This window comes from Amphibalanus amphitrite, unplaced genomic scaffold, assembly GCF_019059575.1.
Source record: "Amphibalanus amphitrite isolate SeventyFive unplaced genomic scaffold, NRLGWU_Aamphi_draft 000030F_arrow, whole genome shotgun sequence".
Classification (NCBI taxonomy): domain Eukaryota; kingdom Metazoa; phylum Arthropoda; class Thecostraca; order Balanomorpha; family Balanidae; genus Amphibalanus; species Amphibalanus amphitrite.
The window spans coordinates 1,235,040-1,258,614 of record NW_024881526.1 but is presented as its reverse complement, the minus strand read 5'-3'; the positions used below and the strand labels follow the sequence as shown (position 1 = coordinate 1,258,614).

General features: G+C 60.6%; 1 protein-coding gene across 2 annotated transcripts in view; it reads right to left on the bottom strand.

Moving 5' to 3' along the window:
- LOC122366868 (plexin-B-like) overlaps window positions 1–23,113 on the bottom strand; it is a 73,325-nt gene extending 50,212 nt beyond the window's left edge. The window contains exons 1-3 of one of the 2 annotated variants that reach the window (XM_043339517.1): window positions 22,964–23,113; window positions 12,168–13,328; window positions 3,445–3,624 (exon numbers count right to left, since the gene is read on the bottom strand). In XM_043339517.1, the coding sequence (XP_043195452.1) occupies window positions 3,445–3,624; window positions 12,168–13,283 (1,296 nt within the window). In that variant the 5' untranslated portion in view covers window positions 13,284–13,328; window positions 22,964–23,113. The remainder of the gene's footprint in view (window positions 1–3,444; window positions 3,625–12,167; window positions 13,329–22,963) is intronic. The other variant, XM_043339510.1, reaches the window with a different exon arrangement.
- Between the last annotated feature and the right edge of the window lie 462 nt (window positions 23,114–23,575).

Below are 23,575 nucleotides of genomic sequence, written 5' to 3'. Positions count from 1 at the left end.
AGCCATAGAGCGACGTTAAAAATTCTGCGGGCGGGCGCTTCACCGTCAGCGTCGCTCGCCCGCCGTCTGCCTGCCGTCTGCCGGACCAGAAGACCCACCGGCGGACATGCCGCGGGGCTCCCGTTTGACAACGATTGGGATGAGCCGCACAAGAAAGGAAGCGAATTAACTCTGGGAGAGCGCCAAGAAAGCGCCAGGTGTTTCGATCTCAGCCTCAGTCGTACAGGTATCTCGTCTCAGGCTATTTCGGTCGGCGGATGCTCGTATCTCTGACTCCCAAGCAGCACGAAATAATCGTGGGAAAAAGGCTGATCTCGGGTGGGGCAATGGGACCCGGGGTCTGCTTTCACTTTTAGAGACCGGCTGGAAAGCAGAGTAGACACGCAAGAAACATAGATCTGCGAGAAGCCCAAAAGTGATAAATTGTGAGTACATTGAGTGGAGACAAAAACGCAAACGCGGAGAGGTGAAAATAAATTAGATAAATGTTGATGAGTTGTTTGTGACCTCATTTGTTGTTATGCATTTATATGCATCCATTTACGGGTTTCAGACAGAATAAGTGTCACTGTCGATCTGTCGGTGCTCTATCTCGCAAATGACGCCTTTCCTGTTGGTACAGACATCGAATACGGCCAGGGCCAGACAGCAAAAACGCGCCCTGTTACGTCGCCTTAGTTTCCGCCAATCCTGCGCAGAGCACACAGCGGTGGTGCGGAGCGACATTTCCGCCGCAGCCGCGCCATCCACGACGTATCCGGCGCAGTGACCCGGCGCGGCGCCGTCTGAGGTGCACACAAGGTCACGGGGTCAGTCCGGAGCGTCACGAGACTCCGATAAGGGGCATGTGATCGACGGCTGACGGGTCTGCATACACCGGATGACGTGGGGCCGCGACCGAACGGTCACAGGACTGACGTGACGTCACTGCTGGGATGTGACGTCACGTCTGAGGTCTGCAGGGACCGACCCGGTACTCCGCGGCTCCTGTGGTGTGCGGTGTGGCGCGCGGGGGCCGACAGTGGGCCGCTAGCCTATACATATTATGACGGATGCCTACCGTTCCCGGGCGCGGCCTCTCGTGTCACAGCGGTGCTCGCGGTGGCGGCACATCCGCCACCCGCGTCCCATCAGGAGCAGCGCAGCAAACACTGCCTCATCTGGACCGTGTTAGTCCAGCTTCAAAGGGTTCGTCGTGCCGTTCCGTTCCGCTGGCCCGCACCTCTCAACGGCTGCTCACCTGGTGCCCTCCCTCCCTCCCTCCTCCCCTCCTCTCTCTCTCTCTCTCTCTCTCTCTCTCTCTCTCTCGTCTCTCTCTCTCGTCTCTCTCTCTCCCTCTTTCTTCCTCTATTCAGTAATAGGGCCCACCTATTGTCGATTAGGGGCTCGAAGGTCAGTGAGCGGCCGGCATCAGGCACGAGGAAGGACTTCCTCTATTCATCTCCCTTTCGTTCACCTTTGCCCGCTCGTCCCTTCTCCCCGGCTTCCCTCCCTCCCAGTCTCTCGCTCCGCGGCTGATGGCCGAACTGCGCCGCCGCTGCGACGTCAGCCCCCGTTCGTCAGTCGGACGGACAAAACGCGCCTCTCTGACAGAAAACCCACCGAGCAGAATTCATTAGCCCGGTAACGGTACCGGAGGACGAGGCCGAAGCCGGCCCGTGCGCTCTGTCAATAAGCCGAGCGCAATGGGAGGTGGCGATGACAAATGGCACGCGCACCGACTAACGGCGCCGTGCGCAGCTCTGATCTGATATGCGTCCTCTCCAGGTCGTCCTGTGACACTCAGACCCGCGAGCGCGCGTCTCCCGGGAAGCGACAGTCGTCCGTAGTCGGAGAGAGGATGGGAGGTAGGGAGAGAGCGAGGAGTGCGGGGCGACGACCGACGATTTCTGGTACAGACGCGGCGACAGAAGCAGACTCATTGCGATTCGGTGACCGTGCCGTCGTTTTGATGCATTTGCCGGCGGCAGCAGCGGCGGCTACACTCGGGTTCCAAGTATTGGTATGATTGGCCGGAACAGCGGCTGTAAAAACTGGTCGGCGGTCGAGAGCAGATAACCAGCGCTGCGCATCACTGCCTTTTTGTTGCAACTGCAACCGTGGTAAAGGGCATTCATTCGAGGTCAATGAGGTGATGCCGAGCTTCTTCAGTGGTAGTAAACAGTGTTTACAGAAACCGACATTGCCACGGTTCTTTTCACGGCTGATCAGATCAATTTATTCTATTCAACCACAGCCTCATTCGCCGTCGGAAACTCGACAGAAAAACGTAATTTTGTTTTTGCTCCCGACATCCATTCAATTTCGAGTCGACAGCGGCCACCAACAGAGCAGAATCGAAGATGAGATGCTCGTTAAATGGATGAACAGTTCGTGAACGTTTTGTGGCCGCTTTAGGACAGCTGGTTTTCGGTCAATATGCTTCCTGAATGTCATTTCCTGATTAAATTCTGCAGACCCAAAAACTTAAGAGCATCCGGAATCACAGCACTTAAAGCGTTTTGAACAAAGGAAACTCGATCGGAGATCTGACACGACAATAATTCTTGGTTGGAATCCAATTGGAAGCCGGTATCATGCCGTCCGGTCCTTGTGCAATTAACGTTCGACAGTGGGGACTCGAGATTGGCTCTGAGTTACGGTGCGTTGCCCGACCTCCTTATATTGCGACGAACGCGGCTCGGGGTCACCGTTTACCGGCCGCCGGGTCACGTCGGTGACCGCACGTGTCACCAGCGGGGTCACGCGGGGTCACCGCACGTGTCACCGGCCGGCCCATCTGGTGACATTGCACCGGGACTGTGATAGGGTTTAACCACAGGACCGCCGCCAACGGTACCGAACGCGACTGCGGCCCGCACGGAAGACAAGTCACAACACAAAGGTCGCCGAGGTCCGGACAATGATGGCCTCACGGTACTCTGGAGGGACGGCGACGTTTTTTTATCCAGGTCGTGCGCGAGTCAAAAGTAAACAGATGTCTTTGTCGGGTCTGCATTACCCGGCGGTCGATTGGCTCGACCAACGCCGCTGTGATTGTCACAGGTGAGCCAAAGCGCGTCGCGGAATTTTTCTGCCCTCAGGCGATCATGGAGGACCAGGAGTCAGTAATTACTACCTGCACGCCGCTGCCGATATTGGTACCGGTCCTGTGTGGGAGCGCCGACCGGCACCGCGCCGCGCCTGTCAGTCTTACCGCTGTCGGTGACGGCGACTGTGAGAACCGGCCTCCGGCTGACACCTCTGGAGCTGACAGCTCGGCGGCTGACGGCTTTCGCGGGTGCTGGGCAAATGCTGCCTCTCCGGTACAAACACCGGCCCAACGAGAACGCCATTCTAGCCTTTCAACGTGACATTTAGTCGCCAGTTTACTGAGGCCGTAATTAGTTCAGCGGCTGACTGCTGAGGTGAAGGTTGATGTTGCGAGTGGGATGATTGACTCACCTTGATGAGGTTGCCGCTGTTGGTGCCGAGGAAGGCGACCGTGTGTGCCGAGGTGGTGGTGACGGTCAGGCCGGTGACGCCCATGTTCGGCAGCTCCAAGGCCGGACTTCCCTCCAGCGGAGACACACCAGAGATCTTCAGACCGACCTCGCAGAAATCCGGGATGTTGCGACCGGAGCCCTGAAACGGAGTAAAGAAACGGTCAGAGAGGAACACACGCAGTTGGTAAGGTATTCATTAGTTAGATAAATAAAGGTTCAAAAAGTGTAGTTCTTAACTTCACGATTATATGTGAAGCGTATGAAAGCTGAGAAGTTTTCGAGGCGGATGTGAAAATGGCTAAAACAGCTTCATTCAGACTGAAAACTACGAAGTTTAAAGTAGACGCAAGGAAGTGCTTGGAATTTCCAAGTAATTCATTCACTGGCCTTTCTAAGATTCAACACAAATGCAACACAACTCCCACAAACTCTTTGTTTCTGCACAACTGCAGCCAAATTCTGGAGCGGGTTCCGGCTGCCGTAGCATGACGATGGATTTCGCCGCTCCGTGGTGGCATAGGCGCCTCACGTTCCACTCTAGGTTAGGCGCCTGATTGTTCGGCAGAATCCATTCAGCAACTGAAACGTCCATGGCAGCGAACCAATTCACCACATCTGTTCGCGGAAATGGGGCTAATCTTACGCGCCGTCTCGGCGTCGGTTTCCGGGCTGTCTCGAGCTCACTGCACCTGTCTGGATCGACGGACCGACGGCAAGACTCACAGCAGAGCGCGGCAAGACGGTCGGCCACATCACCTTTGCATCACTGCGTTACCAGGGACGACGCATGCAGTTAGGGACACCAGCAGTGACCGGAGTGTCCACCGCACTTTTAATCAGGCAAGAGCAGCCCGGCGTCCGCGGGTCATCTGTCAGCGGGCGGGGCTAATTCCGGCGTCTATCGCGGCCCGCCCCCGGGCCGGCCAGGCCGAGCCCGAGCAGTTTTACTGGAACCGGCACGTGTCCTTTCAGCTGCCGACAGCACTATCTCCGCTCCGGAGAGCGTCGCACAAAGCCGGCCGGAGCTGGCGCGAGCTCCCGGGAGGCGGCGGATCCAACCCGACCGGAACCCACGCGCGTCCAGCCGGCCGTCTCACTCAGGGACTAACGAGTCGGCCCCATTAAAACGCAGATGAGATTATTGGCTACATCCTCCCGGTCGCTGATGAAAGCCGACACTGCATAATCAGTCGTAGTCAGCTTCCCGGGAGCTGCAGCCGCCGGTGACGAGGGATGAAAGCGGCGCGCCGGAGACAATCCTGACACGAGCCGGAAACCTTTGCGGCGCTCCCGGAACGCGCTCGTCCCGCTCCGGGAGCTACCCTCGGGGGTCTGACGGTCGCCTCTGCCGGGACTGTCTGCCGGAGTGTCGCTGTGGCGCGATCGCGCCCGGAGACGCGACCGAGACGCCATCATCAGCGCTGAGATTAACCGAGCCGGCAAGCTGATGCAAATAGATCGGACCTAGATTGTCGACAGCGGCAATCAATGCCAGTCCTGGGGCGGTACCGCGTCATTTCCACCGGCGCGGTGACAGCTCGGGGGCGTCTGCCTAGCGGCTGTCGACCAGCGAGCTCCAGCGAGCTTCCAGTCGGTTGAATTCTACTCACCGGGCCGTTAAGGCATAACTACCTTCAGAGACAGACAGGTCACAGGTCAGGACCGAGCTCGCTGGCTGGTCGCCGCCACCAGGCCTAACGATTGGTGACGGGTGGTGGGAGCGTCAAACGCCGCGGCGCGACGATCGTTTTGGGCGAGCCCATGAGATACGTGATGCGCCCGAGGTGGCGCTCCGTCGCCCCGGCGCCCAGCCAGCGCCCTGCCGACCGATTACCGCCGCTGGGACGCTTCAAGTGGGCCGTAATGTGCGCCTCCTCATGAATATTGATGCCCGGCATGGCAAATTAATACACCCATTCAGCCGGATGGCTCATTGATACAATGGTAATCAGCACCGCTCATGGGTCTCGTTGAAATAACTCGGCGGCGGCGGGTTGGAGCGCCGCGGCCGCCCCGCTAAGCACCGTCGTTAGGTTGGGACGCCCGGCTGCGACGGCCATGAGATGACCCCCTCCCTCTCAGCAGCCACCGTGTCTCGTCACGCCCAGCCCTCCCACGTGAGGTCCTCTCAGCGCTAATGGCGCCTGTAACCACCGGAGTGCCTGAGAGCAATGCGAGGCCAGTGCCACCCTCTCCTGTGGTCTGGTCATCGTCAACCCCCAGGGTATCCACGGGCGGGGAACAACGCCCCGGCCCCGTCACCGCCCACGGGAGCTGACCTCCAGTGGGGGTCGCTCTGCGCGGCGGCCGCGCTCAACCCACTCAGTCATTTTCGGCCCACGCCACCGTCGCCCACCTCTCAGTTCTCCACCGTCTTCACCTTCTCCGTGTCCAGCTTCAGCTAGCCCATGTCTAAACGGAGTGGCCGTATCGTTTCCTTTCTGAAGTGTGCTTACTCGCTGCCAGTTGACTCGTCATCGTGGTCAGTCAACAAACAAAAACCGGAATAGCTTCTTGCCAGGACGACCAATGAACTGACCACTGACCTGAACACTGACATGAACACTGACCTGAACACAGACCTGAACACTGACCTGACTGCTGACCTGACCTGACAGCTGCCTTCCTCTGCCGTTCGACCTCACCAGAGAGCGGCTCCGACTCCGCCCACAGCCCGTTCGCTCAGTGGATGATTTGCGGTTACTGGCGACCCCTGTGGCGCCAGCGGCTGCCCCCATCAGACGCCGCGCGAAATACGGCCGATCGTGTGAAATAGGGCGTCACCCGGCCCACAGCCGCCCGGCACCAGAGACCGTTGTTTTCGCGCCATATTGCCACATAAATCGACGCCTATGTCACGCGGCATTAGGATAGTTTTGGTGCGCGATCATAGGCCGGGTCCACGAGCTGCCACGACCGGGCCAGATGCTGGATGTATGGCAAATAAGGTGTTCGGCATGACGGAAGAACGTCTGATAACATGGGAATTTTCATTAAGCTCAGAAGCCATAGATGACCCAGAGATGTACTGAAGAATTTCGTTGATAAACCGTTCTATACCTATACGTTCTACCATACCGAATTCCACCGGAAGAATGTCTTTGTTATAGAGGAGTAGGACGTAGGTAAGCTTCCTCCGGCTTGACGTAAACCGGGAGACATCATTCGCTCGTCCATCGATCTCTGCTCGGGCCAATCATGGCACGTGTCGGAGCAACTGGTGACCCGGTCCATTTTCTGGCCTGCGGCACCCTCCGTGACGGGGTCGGCGGTCGGCGGTGCCTCTCAGCTGTCACAGTTCAGCTGAGGTCCATAGAGAAGAGGTCGAACGAGCGGGCTCGATGGCACGGTGCCGGCGCCGGAGAGGCGGGACCAGCTCCCTGGAGACGGGTCGTAGGAGCCGCGGGAGAGATGGGAGAGCAATGAAAAAGGGCCAAATACAAGGGAGACACTGGGTTTGGGTGTTGAAATAATGCCGGAAGAAGGGCGCTGCGGCTGTCCAAGCCATGTAGAGTAGAACGTAACGTAGTTTGGACGTAGAGTAGAACGTAACGTAGTTTGGACGCCACCTTTGAAGCATATTTGAAAATGTGCTTTGGCGTGGCGCTTAGAAGGCGGAAGTTTGCTTTTAATTAAGGTGCATCCAAGCCGAGATGGCGAGATGGCGTCTGTTATTTCCGTTTAACCTCAGAGTAGAGGGGAATTTCCCTCTGAGCGCTGAGGCTGCGCTGAGTCGGGGCACCCCGGCTCGACAGACAAGGCCGATCAATGGAGACAGCCCGCGGCGGCGACCGAGCGTCAGTCGCCCTCAGCGGCTAACTGGTGTCATCCATCACCGCTGGACGGCGCCCGCGGCGTCATCGGCACGGCTCGAACCGCAACGACGTCACCGGACTGCTCTATGAGCTGGCCAAGCGGTCCGGTAGGCGCCACAAAGTCCCTACGTCTTTTCGACTGATTGCCTGCGGGGTAGGATGGTAGGACTTTGGTAGTCTCGAAAAAATGCGTCACCAAAACGTCCATCGTCTCTCTTCTGACAGCGATATCGTATTTAAATGACAGCGCCGGTGCCTCTTGGCACTGCAATAACCACACGTTACGGTCAGCAGTGGCAACGCGATGCAGGTCGTCGGTTCGACCACCACAAGCCCGCGGGGGTCAAACGGAGTCAAACGGGACCCACTTTGGACAGGCACCGTGTCAGCGGGCAGCAAAAAGGATACCAATGTTCACGCCACCGCCAGAGAATCAATACACGTCGCCAGAGGTCTACTAAAGGTCGCGTAGGTCACACAAGGTTCTTCAGTGTGACTAAAGAGACAACGGTAAGGCATTGTTGTGCGGGCTGGCGGTATTTCTGGCATTCGTGGTGACTTGGCAGCTCCGTATAGTGTTGGGCTCGTGTCTCATGGGTCAGAGACGAAGGAACCGCTATCGTCCCAGTGCGCCGAAATCGCAGCGGTGCCGCCGATAAAGGTCACCACACCATGGTTAGGTCACTGAATGAGGTCAAACCATTTGGCCGCAACGTCTGGTCTTCCCCGTTCAAAAATGAGGAAGAAGGCCTGCACGCTTTCTTGGGCCCGACCGAACTTATGAGATTAGGCACATGCTAGTGTGAGACGATGAGGTACGAGGCAGTCACTTTCGAGCAATTTCATGCCTACAGAGAGAGGCTGTTGCATCTTTCCTGCTGAACAAACTGAAATTGATATGTATCGCGCTGCATCGTGGATTTACGAGTGAAATTTCGTTCAGGATGCACTTCCTCAGGCACGATCGTTCTCCTTCAACGCCCAGCCACTACTGCGCGCCGTCCTTCTCGGCAATCTTTTCAGATGCTATCGACCGGAATAGGCTTACACGCGCTGGCGACCATAAGTTGGGACGAATTCGAAGTAGTTAAACGAACTGCCACGGCTGCAACAATCGACGTATGGAAATCCAACCGAAACTCATCGCCAAGTGGAATTGGACATCATTGGCCGACGATAGTTGGTTCGAACTTATAATTCTTTGTCCGCCAGTAATAGCACTCAGATCGCTGTCGACAACTGCCAACATTCTGTCGGTGTAATGGCCTCCGATCTGCGCCGGGGCACAACATACGACCCACTTGAGATCCAGTCGAGCGCAGCGCAGCCGACACGGCAAACGCCCGCATGGCGAGAAATCCGGCACTCGCGCGGACGAATCTGAACCCGCGGACAATCGGTTCGGGTACCGCCGCAGTGGGGTCGACCTCGGCGCCGACCTGGGACGGTAAATTGTCCCTGGAGGCCGGTGGGGTCGCGAGTCTCGTGAGTCGCCGGCGTATCTCATACGGGGTCCAGTGCAGGCCCGACACGCCACGGCATAAACCTCCTCGTCGGCGATCGACCGAGAACAGGGGACGGTATACGCCCACTGAGCCTACCGAGGAAGTGGCGCGAGGAGACGGTCAAGAAAGACGATAGCAATGAGGTACTGTCTGTGGGAAAGGGTCTAGTGGGAAGGAAATTATGGACGGTGGAGACAGATCGATGCATATGGGCGAAAATCGTGATCATCCATTGTTGTAGTCAGCATAGATTGCATCACGCAGGACAGAAATTTAATTAGTAGATAGATGAACAAGGATACAGAGAAATAAGCTAAGCATATATGATTCAGATGCGTTCATGCGTGAGAAGACAGAAAATGTTTCAAAAGAGGAGAGCGACGAGAATATTCATCTGGAGGGACTGCTAAGGGAAAAGGAAAGTGCACAGCGTTGGGAGCGTCTGGTAAGACGTGTGAAACAAATCCATAATGGCTGGTGCCTGGTGATGCCGGAGCTGATTGCTGGTTGTGGAAGCGTCCGGCCAAGCGGCACCACACTGGGCGATGGATGAAAAGGTCGGCTGATTACATCTGGAGAACGGCTGGTGGCCCGCAGCCGCTCCGTGTTGAGAAATCGCGTGTCACAACGGCTGAGTATCGCGACCGACGCGATGTTTACTAATGTGGCGCCGGCGGCCTTGGGTGCACGCGGGGGCAATAGGCCCGGCCGCGACCGCGAGACTCATCCTAGGGACCTGCGACACCACAGCGAGCGACGCGGGACATCGCCAGCGACATCGCGCTCTCGCCACGACGCCGTACAGTCCGCGACGCGACATGAAAATGCAAATGTTTGCGGCGGCACACGTGCAGCGCTCCCCAGTGGCGCCGCCGCTGAGCCATTGATTAGCCGTCAAATGAAATTTACGGTGGCCGGCGGTAGCGACATGGCGACCGGCGTGTCGCCGCTCCTCGCCGCGCCGTGCCGCGCCGTATTTGTAGCCAGCGCGCCATGAATGTCGTTCTGTACCGGCGGGAGTCGGGCCGGCTGTCGTTCGCAGCAGCCGCCAGCGGGGGACGGCAGGAGCGCTGCCGCGGTCGCAGGATGAGCGCTATATCGCTGGCGCCGACAGCAGCGCACCAGTAAATCTGAGCTAACGGCCGGCAGCGCTATAGCCGCACGCATTCGGCCGCCAGTTAGCCCCACCCAACGATTATGTGCTGCGGCCGATTAGGGCGCCCGGTCGAAACAAGTGCGGGCCACGGAGGTGAAGTGGAGAAAGAAGCTGGAAGAAGTTCAGAAAGTTAGATGGAACGGGGAAGAGCGTGAGCGGATTATTAGACCGCTGGAATCCAAAGAAAGAGGAAATGTGAGGTCACGATGAGAAAGGAAGATGGATGAAAGGCGACGATGAGAGGCATAGAGATGAGACGGAGAGAGACTTGAGGCGCCATGATGTTGACGCAAGTGTAACAGATTAGCCCTCGCGGTAAAAGACGAGAGAGACGGGTCGCCGCGGCCTATGGCGCGCCCCGCCGGGCCGCCACTCATGATACATGACAGCGGCACTCCACCACTCTCCCGGCGCGGCGCGACAGCCGCAGCGCGGGCGGACAAATGTGGCGCGTCGCGGCCGTGTCGCCGCCATCTCTCAGCGGAGGTAGCCGTGTATGGTGCGGCGAACCTGCGGGAGCGACTGCGACCAGCCGCAGACCGCCGCCGGCCCGTGTCTCAGTGCCATCGCTGAGTGATGTCGGTCCTCGGGGGACGCAGCGCCGTGTCGGAGCGCGGCGCGACACGGACCGCGCGCGCCGTGCACGGGCCGGGCGATCACACCGGCCGCGACGCCGGCGGGCAGCGAGGAACCCGCTGAACGGTCCATGTAACACCGACAGCAGCGGCAGAGCGGTGCTCCGAGCTGCCGTGTCGGCGAGAACGACGTCCGGAACAGCCGAAAGCGCCGGTTGCCGGTGACAGTTACGTATGACGATGGTGTGGAGCGGTCGGAGCGACAAAGGGCCCGTCGCAGCTGGCCCGGTGGCGTCTATCACACTCGGCCCTCCTCGCCACGGTCCGCCTGACAGTCGGCAGCGTCCAGTCCTGACAGCGATGGGCCGTGGTGATTGGTGAAGCCAGATTGGTGCGGCAATCTGTCTCATCGCGACCGGCGCGGCGCTTCAGGTCGGTCGATCCAGGGGTCGATCCTGTGCTCCAGGGGTCGACCCTGTGCTCCAGGGCGCCTGGTGACCTGGCGTGTCACAACCAAAGGTCGGCGGGGCGGCCACCTGTGTCAGGCCCTGTTACAGCCGGCCGCAGCTCCTGCGGCCACATCCCGGCGATAAGCGGTAATTATTAATGACCCCCTGACGACCTCCATCGACCCGAGCGTCACTTATGCCGCGCCGCGCCGCATTCGCATGTCATTACCCCGTCCGGTGCGGCGAGCGGCGCGCAGCGCCAGTGACAAATTCGGCGCATTAGGGCGGTAGCGCGGCAGTGGCGCGAAGAGGACGTCATTTACATCAGCGCGGCAGAAATGACAGGCGCTCCGTCCGAAAAGAGCTCCGCCAAAGCAGCGATATTAACTCGGATCCGGCGGTGCCGCGGGGCGGAGTTGCGCCGAAAGTGCGGTGGGCCCGCGGGAGGCGGGCGTGGTTCCGGAGCGGCTCCGACGGCCGAGCCGGCGCGCGACTTCGACCGGCAAAAGAGCTCCCGAAGTTGGCTCTTTTGGGGGCAATTACAGCCGGGTCGCAAACAACCTCACTAGGCCAGACGGGCCGCGCGGCCGTCCGTCTCACCCGAGTCGGAATGAGGCAGCTCTCGCAGGATTCAAAACAAATGTGCGGCCCGGACTGGCCCGCGATGTGGAATGGCGCGAGCGCGCGGGCGCGGGCCGGCGGCCGTGACCGGTGCGCGGTGCGTGCCACGCAGAGAGAAGTGGTCGAGGGCCGGCTAAATGTTATGGTAAGCCCGGCTTTGTGTTTGCTGCCGACCGATGGCAGCGTGATCCTGTTTTTGCCGCGGCACCGAGAGAGAGCGTAATCCCGCCTGATCGTCCCAACAATCGCTAAGTGACCTCCTCGGGCGCATGAAGAGGCAGCCAGGCGCGCATCGCACGGGCAGACAAAAGACACTGCTTTGTTCCTGGGTGGAGGGGCAGGGTGCACATTATCCGACATACCTCCCCTCCCCCTGGAGAGATGAGGAGTGCACTCTCACTCTCCCTACGCCTAACCAGGCTGCAACTGAAGGCCTGCTGACACCATAACTGGTGGACCCCGCCCGTTGGGCCCTCCCACCAGGCACGTCACATTGCGCGTGGGAGAGAGACACCGCCAATTAGCGGCAATAAAGGGAGGAGGCTCCGCATCGGTACTCACCCTGGCCTCGGGACACTGGCCGTCCAGAATCTTCCCCGATATGTAGTCCATGTTGCGGTACTGCATTGTGCCGTTGAAGCACATGTGGATGTTTTCGTTGAACTTGTAGTCCACTTCGGCGAGAGGGAACACGCACACGGCCGACCGGTTCTGGTACACCATCGTGTTGCCGTCGCTGGGAGAGAACACGGCCACCAGCACCGGGTCGCCCGTCCGCACGCCGGCCGCCGTGGCCAGGTCGGCGCCGGCAGAAGTCAGATGCGCCGATCGCACCAGGTTATACGCGCCGCACGAAACCGTTATCTCTGTGTAGCTGTTATAGTTTGGGTCCGTCACACAGGCGCGCGCTATCCGCGACACGTAGCCCACCTCGTCCTGACCGGGCAGGTGCGACTTCTTTTGCACCGTCACAAAGTACACAAAATCACCGGCACTGAAGCCGTCCATATACTGCACAAGAAAATGATCACGATACTTCACATCGATGCGCATCAGCGACTGCTGCGAGAAGGAGAACTCTGCGTACTGCAGGTCGTCGAGCCGGCGCGTGGCGATGGCTGGCACGTCGTGTCGGTACGGGCCCACATCGGTGAAGGTGGCTCCTACGTAGAGCACCTGGGGCGGCTCCCATCGCTGGTACCTCTGCGGGCCCAGGAAGCCCACCGTCGACGAAGTCTCGTCGTTGGCCGCCACCTCCACGTCGACAAAGTCCGAGCGTGAGATGTTGTTCAGGTCGTGGAACCGACAGGCGCCCTGGCGGACCGAGCCGCAGCTGAGCAGCCGCTCGCCGGCCACCAGCAGCAGTTTGTTGACGTTGTCTGTGGGCTCAGCGGCCACCTCAGGTGGGCAGCCGGAGGCCGGGCAGACGGGCGCGTCCTGCACCGGACCGGTGATGACCCGGGAGACCACCTGCAGGTCGGGGCCGAGCTCCAGCAGTCGGTTCACGCCGGCCACGAACAGCCGGCCGTCGTCCACCACCAGGTGTGTGAGACGGCGCGTCTCCTCTCCTAGGTCGAGCTGAGCCACCAGGGGCCGAGACGGGCCCGCCGCCCCCTCCGCCGCCGCCGCCGCTGCCCACAGCAGCAGCAGTGCCACACGGGCCAGCGGTGACGTCATCTTGGAGCGTGACGTCACAGCCGTCACAGCCACATCGCCCCGCCGCTGCAACAGAGAAAGAACGCGTTATTTATCGCTCCAGAACATGGGAGCGGGCCCAATTCGGCCATGTCGAAACTGAAACACAGGAAGGTAAACTGGCACGGAACACGGCTGGGGTGAAACTCGCCGCGGAGTCGGCACAGACCGCGGTCACGGGAGTCGCGGCCGAGCGCCGAAATATCAACACAGCCACCGAAACCGGACCCTGTTGGCGACGAGGCCGCCGTCACCCGACACCCAGCCTCCGTGCATACACACGCTCACACGCGGTCGACCCACGCGTGGACGGCTCGCTCTCAGAGGCTGCAAAACACGCCGCTGCCGCTGCCGACCCCTGACATCACCCCGCCAGAGCCCGGCCGCCGTCGCACGTCGCCGCCGACGCCGCTCGTATCCCAGGCGACGCTCCCCGTGACGTCACCGTGTCACGCGTGACGTCACGTCGAGTCGTCGCTGCAGCGAGCCAATTAGCGGTGTGTCAGCCGCCCGCCGGGGCAACAGGCGAGTCCAGGAAAAACGCTTCCTCCGGCGCGGCGGCGACGGCGGCGACGATCGGCTGCGAGGATCGATACTGGTCGCTCCTCTCGGCGCGGTGGGTGACGGGTGGCGGTGATGGGATGCGGCGACGGAGAGAGAGGGTGGAGAGAAGAGAGAATGAGTAGAAGGACGAAAATTGGTGCAGGAAGCGAACAAGTGATGGGTGGGGACTGGGGAGGGGTAGCTGGTTTGAGGGATTTGACATCGTAGTTAATTACTTAGACGTGTTTTATACATGTGAACCGTTTTACGTAGCATAAAAACTATTTCCAAGAGACCATACTTGTCTAATAATCAACTATATAGCTTATATAAACCAGCTCAGGAGCCTCGACCGGATTTCGACGACCGGTAACGGTATCCCATTGAGGCTCTCCTCCATCTCCGCGCCGCGCTCGGTCACAATACAGCCAATCTGACAGCTCGTCGCAGAGCTGTAAGCCGCCGGCTCAGACCATGTCGCCGCCGGAATCATCTCGGCTACAGCTCGGCAAACAGCGGCGCCGCGCCGGATCGGCTCGACCGCAGCTCGCCCGAGCCGGCACTGTTTGCCCGCCGTGTTTGCCAATTGTTGGCCGACCGGCGCTCTCCGTGCCGACACGCCCCCGGCGCTGATCGCACGGGCGATAATGGATCCCGCCCAGCCAGCCGGCCCACCACCGACAGACCGTCGCAAACGACGGGAGGGCGCGGGTTGACGGCCGGCGGGCACACAGCCAGAGTTTGCCTTGCAGGTCAAATACACCGCGGGGCAAATGACGGCGAAAGGCTGCGAAATTTTCTCCAGGTAACTACGACCATTGAATCCCGCACCGGCCGGCGGGGTTGGAAAATAGGCCGCTCGCGCCGTCGCGTCGGTTCCCTGCGCGCGCGCTGAAAGGCTGGGCGGCGGCGGCGCGACCCCCGTCGCGCGGCGCTATTGTGCGTCGCCAGGTGAGCCGCGCCGCCATAATGCCGCCCTGCCGCTCCCATGCCGCCGGCGCAACAGCGATCCGGCGGCACTGCGCGCGGTGGAGAGACGGGACGAACGGTAAGGGATGATCCCAGATCGTCCACACCCCGCACAGTCTCGCCTTCTCACCATGGCGTGAGATTCTCACCAGTTTCCTACGGTTTTTCTTCTCACCTGCCCACGGTGCTTGCTTAGCACGGCCGAGCGCTGCTTTCCCAGACGAAAAGGCGATGCGCAGTACGGTGGGGTGTTTCACCTGCCTTTTCCGAGATCCGATATATTGACCTCACCCAGCGCCTTGGGCCGTATGTGGAGCATATCGAGCCCTGATGAAACCAACTAGGAGAGCCCGGGTGTTATGTATCCAATTAGAGCGGGACGTCGACCATATCTGGGGCGCGTTTCGCCGGTTCGTTGTTCACCCGTGCCCCCAAGGAGCGGTCCGCCGCGCCGCCGGCCGCCGTCTACTCATCACCGTCTGACAAAGGCGCTCTGTCCGCGGCTGACTCGCGGAGCGGTGGACCGTGCTCGCGACTCGCTCCACTCTCAGCCGCCGTCCCTCCGACCGTGCCCGGCTCCGCGGCGCCGAGAGCGCGCATGACGCGGCACCGTCTGCAGGCGCCGCGCGAAGACGCCCATCCCGGCCTGGGGCACTCAGAGCGCATAGTTGCCATCATTTTTATTGAATATTAACAAGGTGCCTCGCTAGTCGGACCCAGGTGGCGCCAGCGGGGCGTCACGGAGGAACCACTCGCGCCGGCGCCTCTCGCTCGGTCGCGCGCTGTAATTTGTGTGCGGCCGCTTCCGAGTGATTGGTTCAGGTATTGTTTTTGATTACCTGTCGGCCGCTAATTCGGTGTAATGACGGCCCGCCGGGTGTTTGGTGAAGTACCTGGACGTCGCGGTGGCGGCGGCGGCGGTGATGGCGGCGAGGGTGGCGGTGGTGGCCGCCACTGATGACACACCGGGTGCCCGGCCACCGCGGTCGGCTCGGGAGGCGGGTGGGCCAGACTGCGGCCGCACGCGATGCGCTGCCGCCTACCGCCTGCGGCGATCGGTCAGCAGCGTCTCAGAGGTCATGGCTCGGTCAGCCCGGTCCGGTGGAGAGCGGAGAGACACGCAGCTAGGCTACCTGAGCCGAGCCGGTGATCACAGTCCGCTGGTCCAGCTCGGGTCGAACCGGAGAGACCTGTGAGTCGGAGCTGGCGGCGAGGGGCAAAGGCCAGCGATCGACGGCCAGCTGGCGGAGATATATGGCGGGTCAGAGACCGCCAAATGGACGGCGGGTGACGCACCGAGTGGACACGGGGCCGTCTCGGACCGGCCGACCGCCTCCTAACGGACACCAACCCCCCACCGCGTGCCTCAGTTCGAACGGCCGCCGACGCACGCTGAAACTGGAACGCGCGCCGAGAAACAATCGCCATGAGAAAAACCTGTCTGGGGACAGGAGAATGTCCAGCGGACGGGGGACCACCTCGGCCGCACGGCGGAGCGGACCATCGGGACACACGTCCGCTACAGGTCCTTGTCGACCGGGCCGACTGACAAAGGCACCGTCGGGCGGGCGCCGACCGGGCGCGTCCATCAAGGGGTAGAAGAACCGGCGCCGGGCCGCGCCGGTCGCGGGCCGGTCGACCGACACACAGTCTGTCGGACAGAGAGTGACGGCCGCCGGCGCGGTGACGAGGTCGACCTGACGCCGGTCGACAGTGAGACACGCAGCATCGAGTGGCGATCGAAAGGTCATCTGTCCACCGTCCGAGAGGCCATCCGTCCACCCGGTCGGCTCGACTGACTCACCGCCGGCCGGAGATCGCACGCACTCTGCATCAGGGCTGGTCAGACGGTTTTTTGGCGGTGTGGGGCAATGTCGAGGGCCGTGCGGACCAAACAGTGTCACAGGACGTGTAGGAACAACGCGTTGGACCGGTGGACCTGCGAGTGTTGTTCTTGTCCGACAAAGCGACGCGTAAATATATCTGGGTCTTTTACAGCTCCCGGGGCGGCAGGCGATTTCAAACGAAAACAAACAGAAGAGAAGCAGACGTAAGCAAAAGTGGTGACTGAGAGACCTCCCAATTTATGTCCAGCTCCTGTTGTTGGGTGGCCATCTGGTAGTGAACGGACGAGAACTGAGACAGAAGTCGAAGGGAGCAATCAGGGGTCTGTCGTGGCGCGGGGAGCTGCGTGGGGGCCCCAGCGGAGCGGAACAGGGGTGTCGCGCAGAGGTGCGGCCGGCGGTCAGGGTCGCCAGCTGACGCCCGGTCCCCGGTCCGCCCTGCCGGCCGACCCCGGGCAGTGTAAATAAACACCCTCTCCTCGGCAGGGCACTGAGCAGCGGGCACGGCGAGCGGCCTCCGTACCCTGCTCCGGCCCGCCGTGGGACAGCAGAGCCGACAGCGGAACAGGGCGGCCTCTGTTCGGGTCCAGGAGCCGCCCCGCACCCGCCACCATCACCGTGCGGCGCTGACCGAGAGAGAATGCAGTGCGGGCGGGTCCGGAATGGCAGGACAGAGGTCAAGCGCTTGGTACGGACGGGAGGGAGACTGTGCTTGACTGAGAGAGAAATTCGAATGACTGACGAGCTGGTGGTGACTTGATCTGCAGCGCGTCCGGAGCAGACCGGCCTGTGGTCAGCGCGCCCTGACCTCAGCCGCCAGAGAGCGGCGCCGTATGTATATTCCCACGCCTTTATGGCCGATGAGATAACCGGCTGGCGTCACGTACACATCAGCTCGCGCCGGGCGGTCCCACCAGGCCCGGGCGGTCGCACCAGACCGGCTCCAGACCCGTTCCCGGCTCCTGGCATCCTGAGCTGGCGTCAGGGCGCCATCCCAGCCGCCTGCCCCCTCCGCCCCCTGCCCCCTCTGCCAGGCACGCACCATGCACGAGGGCTGACGTCAGCGTGTCGTGTGCCGAATGCGGCGGGTCACGGCCGGTGACTGGCTGGGCGCACAAACACAGCACGCGCGACCCGGCGCACTATCGCCCGGTCATTGCCAACTCAGAGCGCGGCTCAACAGTCAGCGGCGTATGACTGAGCAGGAGTACCGGCTCAAGCAGGCTTTAGTCGTATCCTTATGATATTGACATCCGATCACATGCGTGGAATTCATATATGGATCCTTGTCCAAGCTCGAGAGCGTTATGTAATGCGAAATACTCGCATCGGAAGTTATTTCGAGCGTACGAGTTTTATGTGACGCTGGTGGAACAAACGGCCAGGAGCGGAGAAATTGGGTTGGTGTGGCCCGCCCGGTGTTCCAGCATCCGCCCCAATTTGTCATGTTCGGGGCGTGCCAAGGTGCCACCGAGGCGGCGTTGCGTGCGCCGCGCCGCGGGTGTGCGCCGTCTCGGCCGCCACCGCGCCACATTGGCATTCGCGGCGCGGCGCGCGGCGCGACTGGACGTCGGCGAGATGAGCCGAGAGGCGCCGGCGGCCGCTCTCTGAGCCGGGCACGCACGGCCGACCGGCGGCGAGGGCGGTCAGCCAAGGCCGGTCACGACCCGCCCGGCCTGCCGCCAGTGGAACTGGGCCGTCTCGGGATCGAAATAACGCCAGCACAGGCCCAAACGGGAAGGTCACACCGGACGCCGAAATCTGCCGTCTAATCAGATTTCACCAACTTAATTTGCAAAGTTGTGAGGACTGGGTGTAAAGTTAGTGAAGGCCTCAAACGTAAAAGAGAATCGAGGTGCATCTCGAAACTTTGGTTATTTTAGGGAAGTGGTTGCTATGTGTCGTTAAGTTTGCTAACTTTCTGCACTGATTATTGCGCTGCGCTGCGAGCTGAAACGTTTGTCATTCCGTGAGCCATGTTCACCTTCGATCGGCCGCGGCGTTAAAAAGCGCCACCAGCGGTATATCAGTCCAAATAAGGCGGCTGTGAGCCGCGCCGAACCGACCGGTCCGGGCCCGTGCGTCCTCTAACCGTGGGAACTCCTGGCCGTGACCAATGCCGCTCGCCGGGGCTGTCTTAGGCGGGCCCGGCCGCGCCCGGCCGGTCCGAACTAAAGGTCAACAGCCGGCCTCCTCTGTCCCTGTAGTGATACAGCCCTGCGATAGGACAGGCCCGGGAGACGGCCGGCCCGCCCCGGTGGCGTGCGGCGAATTCCTAGAGTCGGCACCGGCCGACGGAGCTATACACGGCAAAAACCGATCCCCCGTTCCGCGACCCGCGCCGGCTTCCTGGTCGGCATTGTTCCACGTCGAGCGATCCTGTCACTGCGCCGGAGCTGTTCCCTCTGCCAGAGCAGCCTCCACAGACAGCGTTCGCAGTCGTTTTAGCCAGCGGCGTCGCTACTCCGTTCGAACAGCTGTCGTTCTCAGCCACCTGACCGCAAACGCGTCCCGCTCCCAAACGCAGTGCCGCCGCAAAAACCCGTCCCCGATAACACTCGGCAATAATTATATCCGGTAATTAGGTAATTGCACGGGTCAGAACAAGGAAGGTCCGTGTTTACACGCGAATTGACCCGAGTTCAAGGCCTGGTTAATGCAGCCCAAATGGTGGTTTGCACGGCCGCGGCTCGGCAGCGCTGAGGCTCGCCGCGCTCCCTGGCGTGCGGCGGACGAACCAGCGAAGGCTGGGCTCGGCTGCTCGACTGCTTGGCGGCGGTGTGCGGCGCTCAGCGGCCTGTCGCTCCGCCGATCGGCCGCCGACGCTATCTGCCCATCTGAGATCTGACTGACGGCGGTCAAAACCGAGCCATTAATCCGCCCCCCTGGGCGGCGACGCCCGGCGCGCGGCGCTGGCCGCCCGGCAGGACGGTACTTTGGCAGCTCCTCGGCAGGGCGCCCCACGGCGCCCCGCGCGGCGCCCGACAGGGGCGCCTCACGGGGGCGCCCGACGGAAGATTCACCTGACGGTGGTCGCACGGTGGCACTGCGTCTCCAGCCAGACAGCCGCGCAAAAACCGCCCCCGCGCCGGCCTACAACTCACCGGGCTGCGTCAGCCTCGATACCATCGCAGGCAAACCTGGAGAGAACTTGTAAAGATGCCCTAATGGCGATCGTATCGGTGGCGGCTCTAGCGCGTCCGCCACCGAGCCAACAAAAGCCTGAGGGCTGGACCGACGCGGACGGCCGCACCACAAACAGCTCCTCGACTGAGGAGCGGTCGCACAGCTCGGTCGATACGTGCCGGACCCGGAACGAACAGGGCAGGGCCGGAGACGGTCCGGGAACGGACAGGGACAGACCCGCTGCAGAATGGCTCGGTTGGTGACCCGCGGCAGAGCCCAGCCAGTCCGCAGCAGCAGTGGCAGCAGCTGAGCTGGAGGAGAAAGAGGAGAATGAGGAATCTAATTTGGCATGTATCGACACGGCGCCGGTCCTCTGGGAGCGGGGCAGAGAGCGGCGACCCTTCCGTCGCGCCCGACTCTGCTGACGACGACCGACCATCCCCCGGGGCGGCGACGCCGAGAGCCCCGGGTGCGGGACGGCGGTGGAGAGACGGGACCGTGCCGGACGCGTGGAGAGTCTCCCGCCCGTCTGATAGGGAGATAGTTGGGAGCCTTCATTGTTTGAGAAAAACTGAGAGCGTATTAGAGGATTGACAGTGACCAGGGCAGAGCTTGTAGCGAATAGCGATGTAGCATATGTGCCCGATGCATATCTGATTCCGTCTAGAGAGGAGACCTCATGAGTCCCGTTGCATGAAGCTCCGATCAGCCTCATCATATTTCCTCCGAATGTAAACACACCATCCTTAGCAGCCCAGGCCTGGACTTTGGAGCTCTGTTCTATCTGACGTCACTGTGCGATTAGAGTATCGCTCCCTGAGGAGGGTGACACACCCAGTCCCAGGTCAGGGGTCAGGGATGACAGGTCACGGCGGCGGGGTCACGGCACGGGGACGCTGCACCGGCCGCTGCCCTCGGCTGATGAATGACCGTGTCGTGTCTGTGGCCCGTCTCCAACGCCATTACTCAGGCCAGTGATAGGGCGAATCGATACACTTCCGCCGCTAAAATACGGCCTGCAACTCGACGATGTCAGCCACAAAAAGCAGCATTTCCACGACATTAAACCGGATAAGTTCATGAGCATCTCGCATGTCTGGCGATAAAAACGACTACAAGAAGTCGATTGTAAGTGGCTCTAAAGTGCAATCAAATCAGCGGGCTGCGCTCTGGCGCCGGCGGCGGTGGCTCGGCTCCGCTCGACACGGGACAGGCCCTTCCGGCAGGCGGAGACGGCGGCCGAACTGGCGCCGCGTTACTCTGAGCACGCACCATTTCCCCGGGGTCGGTGGAACCCCTCCGTCGGCGCCGGCGCCGCGCCAGCAGCCCCGATAAGGGGTCCCGCCGCCCCCGAGCTTGTCAAATCACCCGCTGGCCCGGGCGGACGGCGGCAGGCACGCGCGCGCCTTTGAGCTCCCCGGAGAGTTTTACGGTTGATGGTATTGATTGTGTGCATGGTTGTGTCGTCGAGTGGGGGACGGGTGTCGGTACCGCGCTAGGGCACATTCCTGTAGCGGCTGACAGAGGTGCCGGTCCCCAGCCCAGCTCGACCGGCGCGCCCCTGCTAGTGGTGTGGGGTGCCGCCATACATTGCAACAGTGTCCTTGTGAGGGCCAATTACGAACGATAATGGCGCCGTCCTCCAATGGTGCGAAATTGGACGACATGGCACACACAATTAGCACACCAAAGTTAGCTGGCCATTCATTAGCCCATGGGTGGCACGACAATTGCCAGGAACAAAGTTTAAAACACATATTTGATCGGATTCGAGGAAGAGTTTTAATAGTATCAAACATGCAGAGACTTTCCGCTATGCATATACATGAACTATTCAAGTAAGACTCTTCACCAGTTTCGAAGAACTTGACCCCATCGACCTGAGCGATGCAGTGCGAGCGAAAGATACTTTGTCCCGGGAGACCTGTTCGGAACCTCATCGCACCCCAGTTCGCAGCTCCTCCTTTCCTCCGTGGGCTAACTTAGACAGCCGCCAGCCGGAGCGTACCGGAGCCCGAACTAACGACGAAAACTAATCTGCCTAAGGGTCGGCGTTATTAATGCAAGCCTTGGCGTTTTGTGGCGATGTGCCCTGTCGGTGCCGACGGCAGGGGGGTCGGGTCGGATCGAGCGCCGTATGCCGCCGGGTGACGGCCCCTCAGGGAACACTTCACTGGACGTGACAAGACATTGGCACGCTTTTAGTGTCTGGCCCACCGGCCTCGGCGACAGGTCTGTTTGTTCGAGTTCAGTGAACTCGACTCGTTTTCTAGAGGAGAGCTCGCCTACTCAGACGCTGTTGTAGGATAAATGGCTGAGTGGACTGGGTGACTGACAAAGTGACTGAAGGGCTAGCCGTCCAGGACAGAGTGAATTGCGTGTGGCGGGTTACATAGGACGGTTATTGACTGGCTGTGAAAGCGACTGACTGCGTTATCGGGTGACTGACAGGACTGAATATCACTCTTCAGAGACTTGGAGCTCACCAGTGGTCTCTGATAAAAGTGAAACGGACACGACATGCGGAGACTGCCGAAGGCCGGCCCCACCAGGAAGAATCCCGCCCTGCTGCTGTTGAGCGCAGTCGAGGGGAAACCGGCGCCGCCCGCCCGACCGACCAGTGCCAGGACCGGTGGCGACTGATCGACACGCAATACCGATCGCGTGCAGCCCACTTGTTTGTGGCCGACACGAAAAGAACGCCAATGTCGACATGGCATTGTCTGTTGGTATAAAGCCTAATGTTCCCCGCGCCGACCGCATTCGGTGGCAATAGTTTGCAGAATTGGACCGACTGCGATTCCGGGAAAATGTATCGAGCAGTTTTTAATCAAGTGTATCATGTGAAAACGCCACTGCTACGGCTACCAGGCGGCAGGCAGTGGGTATAACATTTCCAGTTTGGGTATCAATTTTGATCGGTGCTGCATCAACATCGATGTCGTTATGACGCATCAATGGGCAGACCGGGTATGTTTTTTTTTTTGCAAGTGCAATGTGGATAATTGAATTAGACGACTTCCTCAATAACGATACAGTATGTATGTGTTAAAACGAATGCCATAATTTAGTTTCACAAAATACCCTATCAGATTTTTCCAACTTCACTGGTCTCCCCTTCGTAACGGCCAAGTCCGCAACACTCCACAATCCAGTGTTCCGCTCGATGTTTGTACTTACGGGTATCCCGGCTACTCCTGTCTGTCCTCTGAAACGCACCACTTCCTCTCTCCTCACGACACGGTCTCTCAGTCTCTCCTGATCACGCCGGTGTTCACGGTGTACGCGCGACGTTCGCTGCGACCCTCCCCTCTGAATCTCGCCGACCGACTGTGCGTGGCCGGACGCTCCGCCGGCCGCTCACCGCCGCTCCCGCTAGGCGGCGCTAGTGTCGGCGCGGCGCGCAGCCGGCCCGCCCGGGCCCAGCCCTCAGCACGGCCGACCGACCCGCCGCGCCGGGCCCACCACCAGCCGGCGATGAAAGTCTAATTCGTGACGGTGGCGCCGAGTCGTCCGTCGTCAGGCAGCTCTCAAAAAGCTTGGGAGCTGTCCTGACCGAGCTTTTTCGAAAAGTCGACATTAAAACGGTTCAGAGGAGGTCCGAGGGGCACTGGTGCACATATGCACAGCCGTCAGGAGCCATGTGACCGATTCTGACCGTCGCCGTACCGTCACCGACCGATCGGTACAGGCCTGACGACAGGGTGATTGCATTTGACAGCCAGATCAGACTCCCAGACCGCGCCACGATCAGCCAACTTGTCGACCAGTCTCTAGCGAACGAATATATCA